Here is a 16,917-nt window from a genome sequence, read left to right as displayed (position 1 = left end):
GCTTTAACACATGTATTACTGATTCTGGGCATAATGGATCATGTCAGTTATTAATTGTGTATGATTTTAGAGTTCCTTGTAAAAAGTCTGGTCCTTTTTGCGTTTTCATTTTCTATTTTCAAAATTTTGTCATTTTCTATTTTCAAAATTTTGTAAATAAAAAAGAGGAAAGTGAAAACAGAATTTTATTATTTTCACTTTTCAAATTTTAAAATCAGAAAATACTGAAATCGAAAACAGAAACTAAAAATACAAACCGAACAAACTCTTATGATCTTATGGTAAATATTAAAAAAAAAAAATATGGGACTATTCTCTTTCAAAGAAATGAGAAATCATTATCTCATGTTTCTCATTTGTGGAATCCATCACTTTCTGGTTTAAAGTGTGAACCTACAGAGTTAGACATGTAATTTTTCTCTGCTTGGAAAAAGGTATGCTGGAGTTAAAAGATTTCCTCTGAGATAAGAAGAAAAATTTGAAAACAAATAAATAAATTCAATCATAGTAGATATATTTAGTGTTAACTATTTATTATCACACTTACATAGTAATACTATTATCATTTAATCTACACTACATCTATATTTTAGCTCAAAATCTCTCACACCCTTTCTTCCTCTATATTTTCCAGGAAAGAAGAAATCATAGAAAACTCCACTTACTTAAGAAGATTAATCAAACAAGGGAAAGAAAATGAAGGGGTGGCAAAAAGAGAGCCGATATAAGATACTATTAACATTTCATAAAATAGTTAGTATTATTATAAGTACTCAAACATCCAATTCCTTCATCCTAAATCCATTCTACTTTGTATTCTTTACATCAAACCAACCAAATCCATTCTACCTTTCTTTTTTTTACCTCCACTTAATTGTTTTTGTTATTGTTTAGGAAAGAATTAGCTAAGGTTTCAAGTCAACCATTTTTACCTGCATCATCTTTAGGTGCAGCAATCTTTTCTCTTGAACTGGATTCTCATTTTCCCTTCTAATCATGGGAATTTTCTCCCTTAGTTCTTCCTCAACTCTACCCCATAAAATCACCAGAGTGAATCAGAACAATAACAACCACTTGTCCTTTACAAGAAGGACAAACATTGTGCATTGTCAAGGGGGTGGAAATGTGAAAAATTCTTCTGGCCTTTCTTCTATATTACAAGAAAGACCTACATTTATCAACACAGAACACACTGCAACTACTATAATGGATCCGGGAAGCTTCGTCTTGTCGCAAAATGCGAAAAGCCACGGAGAGATTGTAGTGAAGGATTTGGTGAGTTATGGTGGATCAGCATCCAATGCATTAATAGGAGTGGAAGATGGCATAGGAATTGTCAAGTTTCTAAGAGGGAAGAAGTTTTTTATAACTGGTGCAACTGGCTTTCTAGCAAAAGGTATTAGTCTATCTATGATTTATGGAATTTGGACCATGGTTCTGCTGCTTTTAAACTTATGATGCACAACTAACACTCATTTGCTATTAATCTTAGTTCTTATTGAGAAGATTTTAAGGACGGAACCGGATGTCAGCAAGATGTACCTTCTGATTAAGGCAGAGAATAAGCAAGCTGCAATAGATAGATTGAACAATGAAGTATGCTTTTCTGATATTTTGTATCCTCAGTTTTACATTTGTCAGGTTTCATGGTTTTACACTTTTACTTCCTAATTTTATGATATTTTTTGTTTCTTTTTTTATGATTTAGATCATAAATACAGAACTTTTCGGATGCCTTCGGCAAATCCATGGAAAAACATTCAAAACCTTTATGATGAGCAAGCTAGTTCCGGTTGTAGGAAATATTTGTGAATCCAATCTTGGACTAGATGAGGATTCTTCTGCTGTTATTGCAGATGAGGTAGATATAATTGTGAATTCAGCAGCTAATACTACATTTGATGAAAGGTTATTATCTTCTTATTCACCAGATTACTTCTCCATCACTGTTAAAGTTTCCCCATTTCCTAGAGTTTATATAATTTGACTATAATCTCAGATATGACACTGCTATCAACATAAACACCAGAGGACCCTGCAACCTTATGAGCATTGCGAAAAAATGCAAGAAGCTTAAGCTTTTTCTACAAGTTTCAACAGGTAAAATGACACCAGTAGGTCGAAAAGTGCGAAAGATTATCATAAACTATATATAACCATTGAAAGAAGTAAATGTCACATTGGTTACCCCATATTCTTTCTTGTGATTTTGCAGCTTATGTTAATGGACAAAGACATGGTAGAATATTGGAAAAGCCTTTCAGCATCGGAGATTGCATAGCAAGCGAAAACTCTTTGCCTAAAGGTTCATCAAAAGTCCTTCCCACATTGGATATCGAAAGCGAAATCAATCTGGTTTCAAATTACAAGGGAAACTTTGAGGACAACATCTTAGCTCAAAAGATGAGGGAGTTGGGTCTAGAAAGGTATTGAGTGTCCTAATATTTTGCCCTTAAGAAACTCAGAAACGTTCTGCCTCCTATATAGATTTTGATCACACAAATTGTAGATGATTCTTAAGATGCATAATATATTTTGATGCAAGTGAATGTCATAATAGGGCTAGAAGACATGGATGGCAGGATACTTATGTTTTCACCAAGGCCATGGGAGAAATGATGATAGACAAAGTGAGGGAGGATATTCCGGTTGTCATAATTCGACCAAGTGTTATAGAAAGCACCTTCAAGGAGCCATTTCCTGGTTGGATGGAAGGAAACAGGTACTATCCATCTCCCTCTAAAGAAAAGTAACACCAAAGTGAAAGACTAATGGAACTTGTCTAGTAGCTTGTTCCTTACGAAAGCTGGAGCTCGCTGGCGAAATTTCTATACAATAACTCACATTTTTCTTGCTACAATTAGGATGATGGATCCAATAGTTCTTTGCTATGGTAAAGGGCAGCTAACTGGTTTCTTGGTAGACCCAAATGGAGTGCTCGACGTAGTAAGTTAGTGAGACTTAAAAGTTTGATTCTTTCACAAGAAAAACAAATGGGAAAAGCACAAAATTGCATTCATATATAACCATAGTTCTTTGGATGAACCTGAATGCACAGGTGCCAGCAGACATGGTAGTTAATGCAATGTTAGCAGCAATGGCAATGCATGGAATCAGCAAGAAGCCAGAGATAAATGTCTACCAAATTGCTTCATCTGTGGTGAACCCTTTAGTCTTCGGGGAATTGGCAAGATTGCTCTATGAACATTACAGCTCCTCACCATGCATTGACTCAAATGGTAGGCCAATCCAAGTTCCAATGATGAAGCTTTTTAGCTCCACTCAAGAATTCTCTGATCACATTTGGAAAGATGCTATTCAGAAGAGTGGCCTTACTGATATAACACTCTCAAAAGAAGTGTCTCAAAAGCTTGAAAATATATGCAGAAAATCAGTGGAACAAGCAAAGTACTTGGCTAATATCTATGAGCCATATACATTTTATGGTGGAAGGTTAGATACTTACTAAAAAAATTTCAATCATACATTTTTTGAAGAATAAATTACAAGAATGATTAAGTAAATTCTTAGTCTCTTGTTGGTGCAGGTTTGATAACAGCAATACTCAAAAATTGATTGAGAGCATGTCTGAAGAAGAAAAGAGGGACTTTGGATTTGATGTAAAGAGCATAGATTGGGGAAATTACATAACCAATGTCCACATACCAGGTCTAAGGAGACATGTCATGAAAGGAAGAGGGATGGGTAGTTAGTGAGATTGAATCATCAATCATGTGCCTTATTTCAACATTTGCAACTAACTGTAATAAAAATATATAAATAGAACATATATAGTTTTCTTTTCCTTCTTTACTTGGTAGAAAAATGGCAAGAAAATCAAATTTCTGACTATTTCCTTTGGTAGAGAATTCACTAGTGATGTCATGTGTTTTTGTGTTTGTGGAAAAAGTGAGTGCAAAAGAAAATTGTATGGTTGGTGTGAATTACAGAATACTATTTTGCTTTGAATGATTCAAATTCAAACCATGATTCATGGAACCCACAAGTCATTAATTCCGTGCTATATTGGTGGAATGAGTGGTTGATAATGCACATGATCTAGTAGTACTAGATGAAATTGACACTCACCTAAGTCAAATTAATATTTGTTGGTAAACCAGATTAGTGTAGTTTGATTCTTAGTTGATCTTGGATTCTTGGTCCCTTGATCCTTGCAAGTACAATGTTTTCTAATTCAGCGTTTGTTTTGAGGTACTGAAACAGAGACTGAAAGACTGAGATTCAGTATCATGTTTGTTGGTTCAGAGACTGATATTAAAATTTCTGTCTCTGTCCATAAAATTTCAGTATTTCAGTACCTCCAAAAAGTAGGGACACAGGAGACTAAAATTTTTAGAAATGGAGACTGAAACTTTAATAACATTTTATACCTAAAATATCCTCATTTCAATTAATTAATTTCAATTTTACCTTTTGTACAAATTAAATTAGAGTTTCATTCTTGTTTCAATTTCTGTCTCCACTTTGCACCAAACAGAATACTGAGATTTATTTCAATTTCTGTCTCTTAGTCTCAGTCTCAGTCTCAGTCTTTTCATCTTTGTCTCTCTACCAATCGCTACCTGTACATACACAAATTATGAATCTTCATTTGTCCCAATATTCTAGAGACTATACTATAAGTAAATGATCCCACTTAGAATTATTATAACTAAGTTAACACCCGCAATATGCGGAAAGTTAAACTAATTATACTATATAATATGAATTTAAATGATATATTGTTGTTTAGGGATAGATTAGATGATATGTAAAGTTAATGTTAAATTTAAAAGTTAATTTATAAAAAATATTGTACAATACATTCATTTGACAATTTATATATGATTCAACATTATTACTATATAAAAAAAGAAATACAAAGAAAAGGTATACAATTTTAATATAAGTAATAATTATATTTAACCATTATTTTATAATTCATTTTTTATGAATCATGATAATATATTTTCAACAACATTATTACAACTAAATATTATTAAAAATATAAATTGTAAAAAAAGAAGTGATATACAAGGACATTATGTAATTAATGAATACAATTACACAAAAATTAAAAAATTAATGAATACAATCACACAATCACCTAATACATATGTTTAGCAAATTAAAAAAAATAAAAATAAAAACTATGGTCATCTGTCAAATTATAGTTTGCAAAAAATTAACAAGAGTGGAGAGGGAAAAAGAGAAAATGATACGTGTAACACCCTAACTATCAAAATGCCACGCTTCTGGATGCACAACTCTGATAGTTCGGGTATTACGACGACTCTTAAGATATTTAATACTAAAATATGAGCCTGTTTAAAACTTAAACCGAATTACCGCTCAAAAGACTTTTTAATTATATATATATATATATATTATTAATTTTACAAGTATTACATAATTAAAATCCTATCCCTCTTATAAAAACTTGTAAAGATAAAGGCAAGGGGAAAGTAACTAATACAACCTAAAATATTGCTTAAACAGAAACGAAATGAATAAACTCTTCCAAACTTCGTCGTTCCAAAAACCAGAAAAGAAAAGACCTGTAGGGGAATGAGAACATCATTCTCGAAAGGGTTCTCATTATAGGGTTGCAGAATTATTATAATAGGATACATGAAAATAAAAACTATTTTTAAAGTACAATGATTGTTACCCGCCTTGTGTATCTTTACAAAATCATAGATCCACATTCAAAATTCGAAATCCTTTTTAAAAGAGAAATCCATTAATTCTCCAAAAATCCAAACCTTTTTAAAAGAGCTTTTTCTAGACAGTATGAATAACTAAACTGTCCCAAACATAGGTTCATTAAGTCAATACTAAACTAGTTTAGTTTTTCATACTTTACTAAACTAAAAATACAAACCATTCACGGCCTTCGACCCATCACATAATCAATCACGGCCATAGACCCAAACATTTCAATCAACAGTCAATCCACCACAATCCAACCGTTTTCAGTCACAAACACAAGTAAGAAGGTTTAAACACAATCAAGTAGTTATATCAAGTAGAGCAATTAGCAATTAGACATAATTATTCACGTAGGCAAACCAATTACAATATGCACACCCAAACAATGTTACATAGATGCATATGATGAATGCCTGCCCTATGGCTGATGAGTCTCATCTGTCGGTTATCAAGCCAACCTGACAAGTCCGGTTTGCTAAACCCTTGGAGTGTCCCCCAACGTGCATCCCCATGAGTTTATGCATAGTTTTTTCTCATATATATATATATATGAAATCGCTCAATGAGGGTACCATTCCCGAGAATTTATAAGTGCCCGGTTACCCTTACGCACGCGTCACCCTCTTCCATCAGTCTCTCTCTCTCTCTCTTCGCGAACTCAAGGACCATGGCGACGCGGTGAGGATGAACAGTGACGATCCCTTTGCAAACCCCATCTCCGGCGCATCTCTCTTCCGCGACGGCGCAGCTGGCAGCGACGCAGGTGATGGGTTCGACGGCGACCAGCTGGCGGTAGGGGTGCACATGGGTCAGGTGAAGCCGGGTTTGATGTGACCCAGACCCGGCCCGAAATATACACCGGGTCTATTTATTAGACCCGAACCCGGCCCTAGACCCGATAAAACCAATATACTTTCGGGCTACAATTATACCGGGTGAAAATCGGGCCGTTAACATTACATTACGTTGATACCTTCTTGTAAGCTAGCATGTAAAAATATCCAAATTTCCAAGACTCTAACCATTATTTAACATGGTAAAATTTACTTAGAAAAATATAACAAGAACCAACCATTCTTCAAAATTAAAGCATAACCACATTCAATACTAAAGCATAACCACAATCAATACTAATATTGTCTAATAATACCAAATATTTAAATCAATACAAATAACACAATATTATGCATTAGTCTAAAGTCTTATGCATTCTAAATATAAAACATTAACTTATAGTCTTATAATGACTAATAACACAAAATATTAAAATTTACAATACTTAAATTCCACATAAGAATAGTCATGATCCATCACTAATAACACAAAATATTAATTGTGTATGATAACCGGGTCACCGGGCCGACTTCGGATGACTCGAGCTATGGCGCGGACCCGACCCGAAATAATGACCGGGTCTGTTTTTGAGACCCTTATCGGCCCTAAATCCGATGAAATTACACCAAATTAGCCCCTAAAGTGTTCGGAATCGGGCCGGACTTTTGGACCGGGCGGGGTCATATGCACCCCTAGCTGGCGGCGGCTCCCTCACACCCCTCTCCTCCCTATCTTATCTTCTCTTGGCTTCCTTTCTTTCTTTGTGTTTCTGAAGCTGCAAAATGGGTGTTTGGAGAAGAGGATGGCGCTGGTAGTGTTAGGAGGGTTAAGGTAGGAAAATTAGGGTTTTTTGTGTGTTATATAAAATTAGGATTAAGGTTATTTTGGAGTTTTCTTTTTAATTTTTAATTCTAATGAAAATAATATTAACTAATTAAAAATTAATTTCTATATTTAAAACAAATAATTAACCATACAAAAATTAGAAATAACTATGAATTAAGTGAACTAAAATGAATAATATACAAAATTTGAGAGTTAATAGATATAATTAATGTTTTTAAGTGTGTTTTCAGGGCAGTAGATAAAACAAGGAAGAGAGGTGGTTGGCAGGTATTGACTGGTAGGTTTCTATGGCGCCAACTTGACTCAAGAGTCCTCAGTCCACACCGTTGACCTTCATTGCTTCCCTCAAAAATATCTTCATAAACAAGTTGATTAGTGGGGACGATTCCAATGTTTAAATATTATTATAAGGAAATCATTAATTCATCTTAATGCAATACAATAAGTGATGATATAGAGGGTGTTCATGAGTTGTGTTGAGATGAGGTGGGTTAAACTTTAATTTGTTATTTCAATTGAGCTTTTTAGTTAAATTGTAATTGTTTGATCATGTAAGATTTTCAAAAATTACAACTATTGATTATAGATATTTTCATTTATTTTTTCCCCCAAATAATTGCATGTCTCAGATAGTCAGATATCAGAATTGCATATAAACATTAAAATTATAAGTTTTGTTTGTTCAGTGTTTACAATAAATGTTGTAGTGTGTTTAACAAATTTCTAATAATAAAAGTAAAAATACTAGAAAAATAAAAAAAACATATTTTTTGAAAAGTTATAATTTATATTTTTTTAAAATATATTTTAAAAAAAATATTTTTTACATAATAAATAAACAAAAAATATTTAAATATAAAATTATTTTATTTTTATAAAAAAATTTTTTAAAAAATATTATTAATAAAAAAATCTTTTTCAAAAATGGGACCAAACAAACCTTGATTACAATTGATAAAATTAAAAATTAATTTTTTGAAGTGAATTGTTTAATTAAGAAGCTTAGTATTAAAATTAATTTACTAAGTAAGCCGTGTGGCTTAGAAAGTTAGTACACACGTTAGTACGAGCCACCAGTATTTACTTCTCTCTCCAATCTCCATAGTTTCTATGCACATTCCTAAATCTGCCAGCTAGCTTCCAACGAATTTTTTCTTCCAGAAGTACCAATTCTCCAAACCAATATTATATTTTTAATATTATAATAATAATAATATTCATGGTTCAAAAATCAAAATCAAAACCTTGAGCTTTATTATTTAGTTTGCTAGTTTTCATATTTTCAGATACGAAGAAATAAAGTTGAATATTTGCAGCACCGGTTTTTTCCAACATTCATGGTCTACTTTTGATTCACCCATCTCGTTTTGTTCTCTTCTCTCTCTATAGGAGATTATTTTGGGGAGAGAATAATAATAATAATAAGAAGGAAATAGTAAGAATAAAAATGGAGGCTGCAGATGCAGCAGTGTGGCAAGGTGCGGTTTTGGGTGGAATAGTGATATGGGTTGTCGCAGCTTCATTCCTCGATGTTACTTTCAAGCTTAGATCTTTCCTTCAACCTTGGGTTTCTCACCATGTCGATATTGGAGTCCCTTTCATCCTTCAGATCCAGGTAACGGAAACAGAAAATACCCAGATTCTTATTCTCTCAAATTTCTAATCTTTTCGATCTTTTTATTCATGAATGCTGATTACTATTCGATTTTCGTTTTTGGGGTGTTGCAGAATTACCGGTTTGGCTTCCTGGATGCATTGTTCTCGGGTTTGTCTTGCGTTGTTTCTGTGCCCTTCTACACTGGTTTCCTCCCTCTGCTTTTTTGGGTGTGTAACTGTTGTTGACCACATTAGATTCTCATCAACACGTGGGATTTTTTATATATAAACATAATTTTGATGTTGTGGTGAGGGAATTTATTTTTTTGGTGTCTTTATAGAGTGGCCATGGTAAATTGGCGAGACAGATGACGTTGTTGATTGCGTTTTGTGATTACACTGGAAACTGCATAAAGGTATATTGTGAACTTATCTTTTGATATGAAATCAGTAGATTCAGTCTTTCATATTACCTGTTAAATTAAATGCTTTTGTTGGGGGTTTTTGACCTTTTATGATTCAACAGGATGTGGTTTCTGCTCCAAGACCCCCTTCTCCCCCTGTCCATAGAATTACTGCCACAAAAGATGAAGAAGATAATGCTTTAGAATATGGACTCCCTTCTTCTCATACTCTTAACACAGTTTGCTTATCCGGGTAGGTATCATTTTCACTTGACTTTTATTCTTGTATGTGTTGGTTGGGTTTTAAGAATGGGGTGGAAAATTTCATGAATGAATTCTATGGTGTACTTACAAATGATGTTAACTGTATGGTGAAGCTGTTGAGAATGATGTTAGATATGTACTACTAGAGAATTGACATGTGGCATGACTTGTACGTCAAGTATATGGTTACTACTTACTAGTAATGATTAGTCTATCTGTGTTCCTTTTTTTTGGGATGAACTGAAGTCAAAATAACCAACTTAAGAGCTTGGTAATGTATTTATAATCACATATGTTATGTTTCAAAGTCACATTATCCTTTACTTTGAGAAAGATGAAGCCTTTTTTCTCTTTCAATTCCTCGGTTTTGTTGTTAATGGCGTTTTTGTTCCTCTGGAATGTATATTTTATCAGCTACCTTTTGCACTATGTGCTGTATCATACTCAAATAGATGGTTTCCATGCTACCTATATTGGAGTTCCTCTTGTTGTCTTGTTGGTGACTCTCATTGGCTTCGGTAGGTCTTCTGATACATTATTAGCGGCTTCCTATTGTTATCCTGCTGCACAGAAGCAATGAAAAATTTTGGTCTTTTTTGTAGCAAGAGTCTATCTTGGCATGCACAGTGTGATTGATATCATTGCTGGCCTTCTTTTTGGACTTGGGATCCTTGCATTTTGGCTTTCAGTTGATGAATACATAGACAATTTTGTGGTCTCTGGACAAAACGGTATTATTCTAAGTACTAAATTTACCATAGGATAGCATTTTCCTATATGATTAGCAATAATAGAAAAATTATGTTCTTTAGGATTTTGGGATTTATTCCTTAACCATCTTTGCAATCTTTCCTTTTATTTTTGTTTCATCTTTATCTGTTTTTGTTGCAGTTATATCGTTTTGGGCTGGCTTGAGCTTCCTCTTGCTTTTTGCTTATCCAACTCCAGAGATTCCAACTCCGAGTTTTGAATATCACACTTGTTTCAATGGTGTTGCATTGGGAATTGTAAGCAGTTTCCTACCCTTTTAACAAAAGTTAGGAAGTAGCCATAAATCAAAAGAAAAGGTGTTAGGGAGAATGGGAGATTCATTCATTGTTATTTCCCAGATCTCAAAACCTTCCTATTTTAAGGCTACATAATTTGAATTTTAAATGTTGTTAGGGACCTCCGGCTAGTCGAAAATTCTATGTAGGCTGTCATATACTTAATTGTAAATATACTTAGTACAAATTGATACAGCCATAGATTAGCATGTTACAGTTGAATATGCTCAAGAAAACATCAGCTGTTTGAAATGTTTGCAATGTTGTTCACAATTTCACATCACCACAAGTTTGTAGTATGAATAGTATAAGAATCCGAAGTAGAATCAACTACAACCCCCTGGGGTTTTCCTCAGATAAGCTAAATTTATGAACATTATTCTGAGCGGATATTTTAGAGTAGGAAAAACTGGAGTGATCAATGCCGTACTATTTCCTAGTAAGTTGTTATTACGTTGTACCGTGTATATTGATGTAAATGCCAATGATGTTCAGGTAACGGGGGTACAGCTAACATATCATCAATTTCACAGTGAATTTGTGCCTCGTTTGTTCACTTCAGAAATGAAGATACTTGTATTTGCGGGAAGAGTGTTGGTGGGGATTCCAACAATTTTGATTGTGAAATTCTGCAGCAAGGCTCTAGCAAAATGGACGATTCCAGTGGTAGCAAACACATTGGGCATTCCAGTAAAATCAAGCAGCTATATCCCCAAATTGAATCCATTAGTCACAGGAAATAAGCCTAAAGAAGGTTACTTCCAAAAGCTGCTTTCACCGCAGGACTCATTTGATGTTGATACCGGAATTAGATTTGTTCAGTATATTGGCCTTGCATGGTCTGTAGTAGATCTTGTGCCATCTCTTTTTACATACTTGAGCTTGTGATTTGACTGATTTCTCACACGTGTTGCTCTATCTAAACACACAATTTTGTATAGCAAAGGGGAATACCCCCTTCTGGCCATAGAAACTGAAATTCATTTCTCAGTATATAATGTCAGCTAATAGATACATATATTTTTATTTATTATTACAATTTGATTTTAATACTTTTATGAATAAAAAAAAAAGATTTTTCAGCCAAAATTGAACGAATTCTTTAATCCGACTCACATGACCAATTCATTTGGGGAGCTTTTTATGGGCGGTAAATTTTCACCAATTTATTTATCTAATTGACCAGTAACAACCCCGCCCCCAATAGCCGGCGATTAGAAATAATTTTTGCTAAAAGATTGTACTTGATACAGTTGTAGAAACACTGGATTTATATATATAAATGTAAACTACAAATAATCTTTGGAGTATCATCTCGTGTATAGCTAAGAATTTGCGCTCCATATAAGTGGGGGAAACTATCGCTGCAAGAGAAGGCTGAGTAAGCTTAGGCATGAATGAAAATTTAATAACAGCAGCTACCTGAATAGGAGGTGGTCAAGGATCGTAAGATGACAAGTTATCAGGAATCACACACGACGGCAGATGGATATACCAATGATCGATGATGATTAAATTAAAAATAATTTGTATGGGAGGGCGGGGAGAAAGAATAAGCAGCAATAACTATTATCATGCAAATTATATAGTCAGAATTAATAAAAACACAGCAAAAGCATCCATGAGATAAAATCCATTCATAGCTTCTAAAGCATGAAATGGGAGGTATAAAACATACGAAGAAATAATGACAGGGAAAAGAAAAACAAAAAATATCAACATTTTGCTGGAAAAATACATATTCTGATATAGTCATCACATCTTGGCGACTTCTCCAAACGGGGTGTGTGTCCAGCAAGTTCTTGAGCACAGATCAGTGGAATGTTTACCTGCCCTATTATACATCAAAGCAGTCTTTTTGGACAATCACAAAAAGCATGGGACGTGTATACCTCCATGGATTTAAATGCTTACAGCAATCTCATCAAGGAGAATGCACATCTATCTGAAATTAGTGCACAAGTAATAGATAACCACGATACCAGTATAGCAGTAAGCAGCTAGATTATAGGAAGTAATCGGGCGTTCTACGGGTAACATCAGGTTCTCCTCTCCTTGGAGCAGGTTCGAACTGCAAGAAACATTTCAAACTTATGCACAGACAAACCAAAGGCTAGGACTGTAGTCACAAAATTTAACCAAGCAGAGCAAGAGCAAACAAGTTGTGTGTGTGAGAGAGACCTGGATAAATGTGTGGCCCTTGCAATCATCAACCTCCAATATGGAAGCCATGTTCCCACATCGGTAACAGTAGTTGGGTGCACTGAAAATCGTAACCACCTTTTGTTCCTATTTCCACAAAACAATGCACAGCTGAAGCTTATCCAATAATTCTAGAGCAAGAAAATGAAGATCACTCAATGAGAATGAGAATTACATGAGCCCAGTTAAATCCATCCATAACCAGCTGATGAGCTCTAGCAATCAGCTTCAGACTGTTTGTGTGATTGAATTGTTCAGATATATCCTGAAAGGACAAATGTGATCAATAAAATTATATAAGACATATTGATATACCAAACATATTCAACATGGAGCAGAGAAGCTAAAAGCTATCTCTACCTGGCCAAAAGTATATCCAGCACCCCGTGGAGAAATTCCCCAGCCACATCTGTCATCTGGATCAGACCACAGAAGATCACACATGGCCCCTTCATGAGGAACCTCTTGAACACGATCAAAGCTCCTTATGTTATCAAGGGTCTCAATTGAAGGTGAAAGTCCACCATGCAGACAGAAAATTTCAGACTCCACCTGGAAGGGGACATGCATTAAATTAGAGGCAAGATGACCAAAAGGACCTACACAGCAATTTTTGAACAATGATTCCTAATTTATTTAGTATTTTTTACAACAAAGGGAAGTTATTGACAAGCAGTCAAGTAGATATATACAAAGGAATTATTTGAATCTCTTTAAACAAAAGCTAACTTTAAAAAAAAAACAAAAAAAACAAAAAAACAAAAAAAGCAAAAAGCTAATTATTGGCGATCTTGCATTGTTATACACGGATAGAATAAGTCACAAGTTACGTGTACAAACATATCATAGACTAAAGTCATAAATACAAGGCGAAAAGAAAGTACTAACCAATGCAGTCAAAGGAAAAAAATCAAAAAGGTCTGTAAAGATCTTCCAGACATTAGCACTACCATACCTGCAAAATAGATAATGAATAAACAAGAAATGTGATTGTTTCAGTGCATGAAACCAAAACAACACAGTGACATCCACGATCAGCAGATCAATTGAGCACAAGACAAACTGGATCTGAATGTAGATCCAATTGCTTGTGAACTTCAGTTGAAACAATTTACAGCAAAATATGCATACAAATCTTTGTCAAAACAGAAACTCCTACAGTTTTGCCCAATTGGATCTCTTAATGATGATGTTGTAAACTCACTTTCTTAGGCACTCATCGTAAAATCCATATACTTGTGTGATCTGCATAAAATCAAGAACAGTGATGAACAATTAGCTCAACAAGAAAAATACACCAAAGCAAGTCTTTGAATCAAATGCCAAAAATGCTTACTTGTCAAGCAATAACAACTATAATAAACAAAAGCTTCTGAGCCTAGCTAGTTTTTGTGCCACTCAAGAATATGAGTACTATACAAGTTCAAACATAAATTCCATAAATGACCTCAGCAAACATAGTCAAATTATAGTTTTGATCAAATAAGAGTGAAAATGCATACCTGACGGCTTTCATGGTTTCCTCTAAGAATGGTTATTCGTTGAGGATACCGCACTTTCAGTGCCACAAGCAGCTGCAAAGAATAACTTATTAGCTCATCTAGAGTTTAGGGTCATTTGAATATCATGTGCAAGATAAATACAAACACAACCTAATTTATGAATATCATATATGCACCTTATAAAGGTTGGTGGAGGAAGAGAGAGATGAAGGAGATTCAACAAAATAACTACCAAAAGGTGAAGATCAAATTTTTTATCTTGATTGAACTTACCGTTACAGTCTCAACTGAATAATATCCTCGGTCCACGTAATCACCCATAAACAAGTAATTAGTATCTGGACACTGTAAACATAAGGGGTGTATTTAGATTCCACATCCAGATAATAATGTGCTAAGAACATTAACAGAAACTGACAGAAAGACGTATCGTTATTATGAACATGAATATGAATATCATTTTGCAAAATTAAAATGCTAGGGATATTAGGTTTGCAGTGAAGGGAATGAGTGATTCCGCATCTTTTGCAATATACTCCAAACTACTTATGATGCACTTAATCTTTAAAATCATATTCTCTGTCAGGTCTCAATTATTTAGTTAAAATATTTATTCCCCAGCTGGAACATAAGACTGGATACAAAAAGAAAGTCATAGTCAGAAAGTGGTACCTTCCCTCCAATCCGAAATAGTTCAGCAAGATCATGAAACTGCCCATGAATATCGCCACAAATTGTCACGGGGCTTTTCACAGGCTGCGGTAGAGAGACACCAAATAAAATTAATGATTTATCTCTCTAAAATAAGAACAAAATTAGAAGTCTCACTAAACTAAAGTGATATGGTTAGTGTTGGCAAAAAGCTATATAGAAAGAAAATCAAGTATAGAAAGTAATTATATCAGACTAATGAACCCAAACAAGGGGATAATATATAACTGAAAGTCTGAAATGGTTAAAGTAACGAGAGTTGCACCTGCACATTACTTTCATCCATTAAAATCTCCTTAGCCTTCTCACATAAAACTCTAACCTACACACATAGAAGGAAAAAAATTATTTTGCAAAATAAACTGATGATAAGAGAAGTAAATGATATTTGAAAATACTCCCGAATAAAGAACATATTGCTTAAAATAAACAACACAAAGCCAATCAATATGAAAGGATACTCTTTATATGGAGAATAAATAGCATTTATCAATGAAACCCAAAGATTTTTGCCATCTCTAATCTCAATACTTTCAGAATGTTACAAGCAAAACAAGCAATATTGTCAAATACAAAAAGCAACAGATCAGAGATGGCGGCACCCCAGATAATGTATTAAACACAGCCCACAGTTAGCCAACGCCTGATCCAAGTATCCAACATGACGCAAATAGAACCAGATTTTTTATAATTCTCACCACCTGATTTTATTCACTAAATTACCTCGCTTTCTCAAGTATCTTAAGAACCAGCAATAGTTCGCAGAATCTAAAACGCAGTGTCAAAAACAGAGAACCTGCGCCTTCTTATGCGAAGCTTCCAAATTCGTAACACAGTAACATAAATCTCCGCACAAATCTCGAAGCCAATTTCGCAGCTGAAAAAATCGCTTCTCGTGAACCAAAAACTACTTTATCTCTTCCTATTTGATCTACAACAGATCACAGCAAATCAATATCATCATCTCACTCTCATTTCCCGAAATTAAGCATAGTTTCGCTCATGGATTTTCATCGACAACAAATACATTCCTAATTCACAGCGAGAAAGAGCCAAAAACTAATTAATAAACAGAAAAATCAAGGTTAATTATTGCGTATACATGCGATAACGATTTTATTCGGGAAGGAAGCAGATCCTGAGCATTGAGGCCAAATCGAATCAAACCTGTTGCTCAGAAAGTGGCTTGCACTGCATGAGCTGCGAGATCTGCTCGTCGAGATCATGAGTCGAGTCAGATGGCAACGAATTTGCGCCCATCGTGGTGGTCCTCTCTCTGCAGAATCGGAAGCGCGACGGCGAAAGGTGCTTGTGCGTCGGGGGATTAGGGGAAACCCTAACCCTAGGCGGAGGAAGATTGATTCAGCGGTGGCGATTTTCGCCGTGAAGGGTGTCAGAGTGAGGGAGTGTCGAGAAGGAACGAGAGCAACCTCCAAAATGGAGAGAGAAAAAGAGAGAGGGCGCGTGAAGTTGCAAGAAAGTGCTTTCTATAGCGGTTGAATTGCACGGTGTCCAATAATTCATTATTTATTATTATTATTATTATTATTATTTGGATTTTTTCGAATTTGATTGCGGTTATAACGAGGGAAAAACTTCATTCCTTCCAATGACGCTGGGCCACGTAATTTTTTATTGAGATAAAAACTGCTACTTTATTTGTTTAAAACTGTAAGTACAATGATTATACACACAGTTGTTTTAGTTACTTTGATTTACTAATTACTTTATGAATTCAAAAACAAAATTATTATCCCATTAAAAAATGGTGAGTTTTATAGTGTTTTTGATATAGTGTCT

General features: G+C 34.4%; 3 protein-coding genes across 4 annotated transcripts; 2 read left to right on the top strand and 1 right to left on the bottom strand.

Moving 5' to 3' along the window:
- On the top strand, positions 571-3,944 carry LOC107648558 (fatty acyl-CoA reductase 2-like). Its single transcript, XM_016352376.2, has 9 exons — positions 571-1,396; positions 1,493-1,596; positions 1,709-1,908; positions 2,000-2,100; positions 2,216-2,426; positions 2,561-2,722; positions 2,865-2,946; positions 3,059-3,453; positions 3,548-3,944. Exons 1-9 carry the CDS (start codon positions 997-999, stop codon positions 3,711-3,713), a joined length of 1,821 nt encoding a protein of 606 aa, XP_016207862.1. The 5' UTR covers positions 571-996; the 3' UTR covers positions 3,714-3,944.
- Positions 8,613-11,738, top strand: LOC107605544 (lipid phosphate phosphatase delta). The gene is made up of 8 exons (XM_016307449.2): positions 8,613-9,007; positions 9,121-9,216; positions 9,330-9,404; positions 9,515-9,645; positions 10,071-10,174; positions 10,259-10,387; positions 10,548-10,663; positions 11,198-11,738. The coding sequence occupies exons 1-8, from the start codon at positions 8,840-8,842 to the stop codon at positions 11,588-11,590; spliced, it is 1,212 nt and encodes a 403-aa protein (XP_016162935.1). The 5' UTR covers positions 8,613-8,839; the 3' UTR covers positions 11,591-11,738.
- On the bottom strand, positions 12,256-16,647 carry LOC107605543 (serine/threonine-protein phosphatase PP2A catalytic subunit). Of its 2 annotated transcripts, none has more exons than XM_016307448.2 (11): positions 16,285-16,647; positions 15,383-15,439; positions 15,079-15,162; positions 14,680-14,751; positions 14,407-14,478; positions 14,109-14,149; positions 13,793-13,859; positions 13,265-13,456; positions 13,080-13,169; positions 12,884-12,991; positions 12,256-12,773 (listed from the first exon to the last, which is right to left on the bottom strand). In XM_016307448.2, the coding sequence occupies exons 1-11, from the start codon at positions 16,375-16,377 to the stop codon at positions 12,708-12,710; spliced, it is 942 nt and encodes a 313-aa protein (XP_016162934.1). In that variant the 5' UTR covers positions 16,378-16,647; the 3' UTR covers positions 12,256-12,707. The 2 variants fall into 2 exon arrangements, with proteins under 2 accessions (XP_016162934.1, XP_020960931.1); XM_021105272.1 differs by lacking the exon at positions 16,285-16,647 and adding an exon at positions 15,841-16,010.

Source organism: Arachis ipaensis, chromosome B06 (genome assembly GCF_000816755.2).
Source record: "Arachis ipaensis cultivar K30076 chromosome B06, Araip1.1, whole genome shotgun sequence".
Lineage (NCBI taxonomy): Eukaryota > Viridiplantae > Streptophyta > Magnoliopsida > Fabales > Fabaceae > Arachis > Arachis ipaensis.
This window is presented reverse-complemented; position numbering and strand designations above follow the sequence as displayed.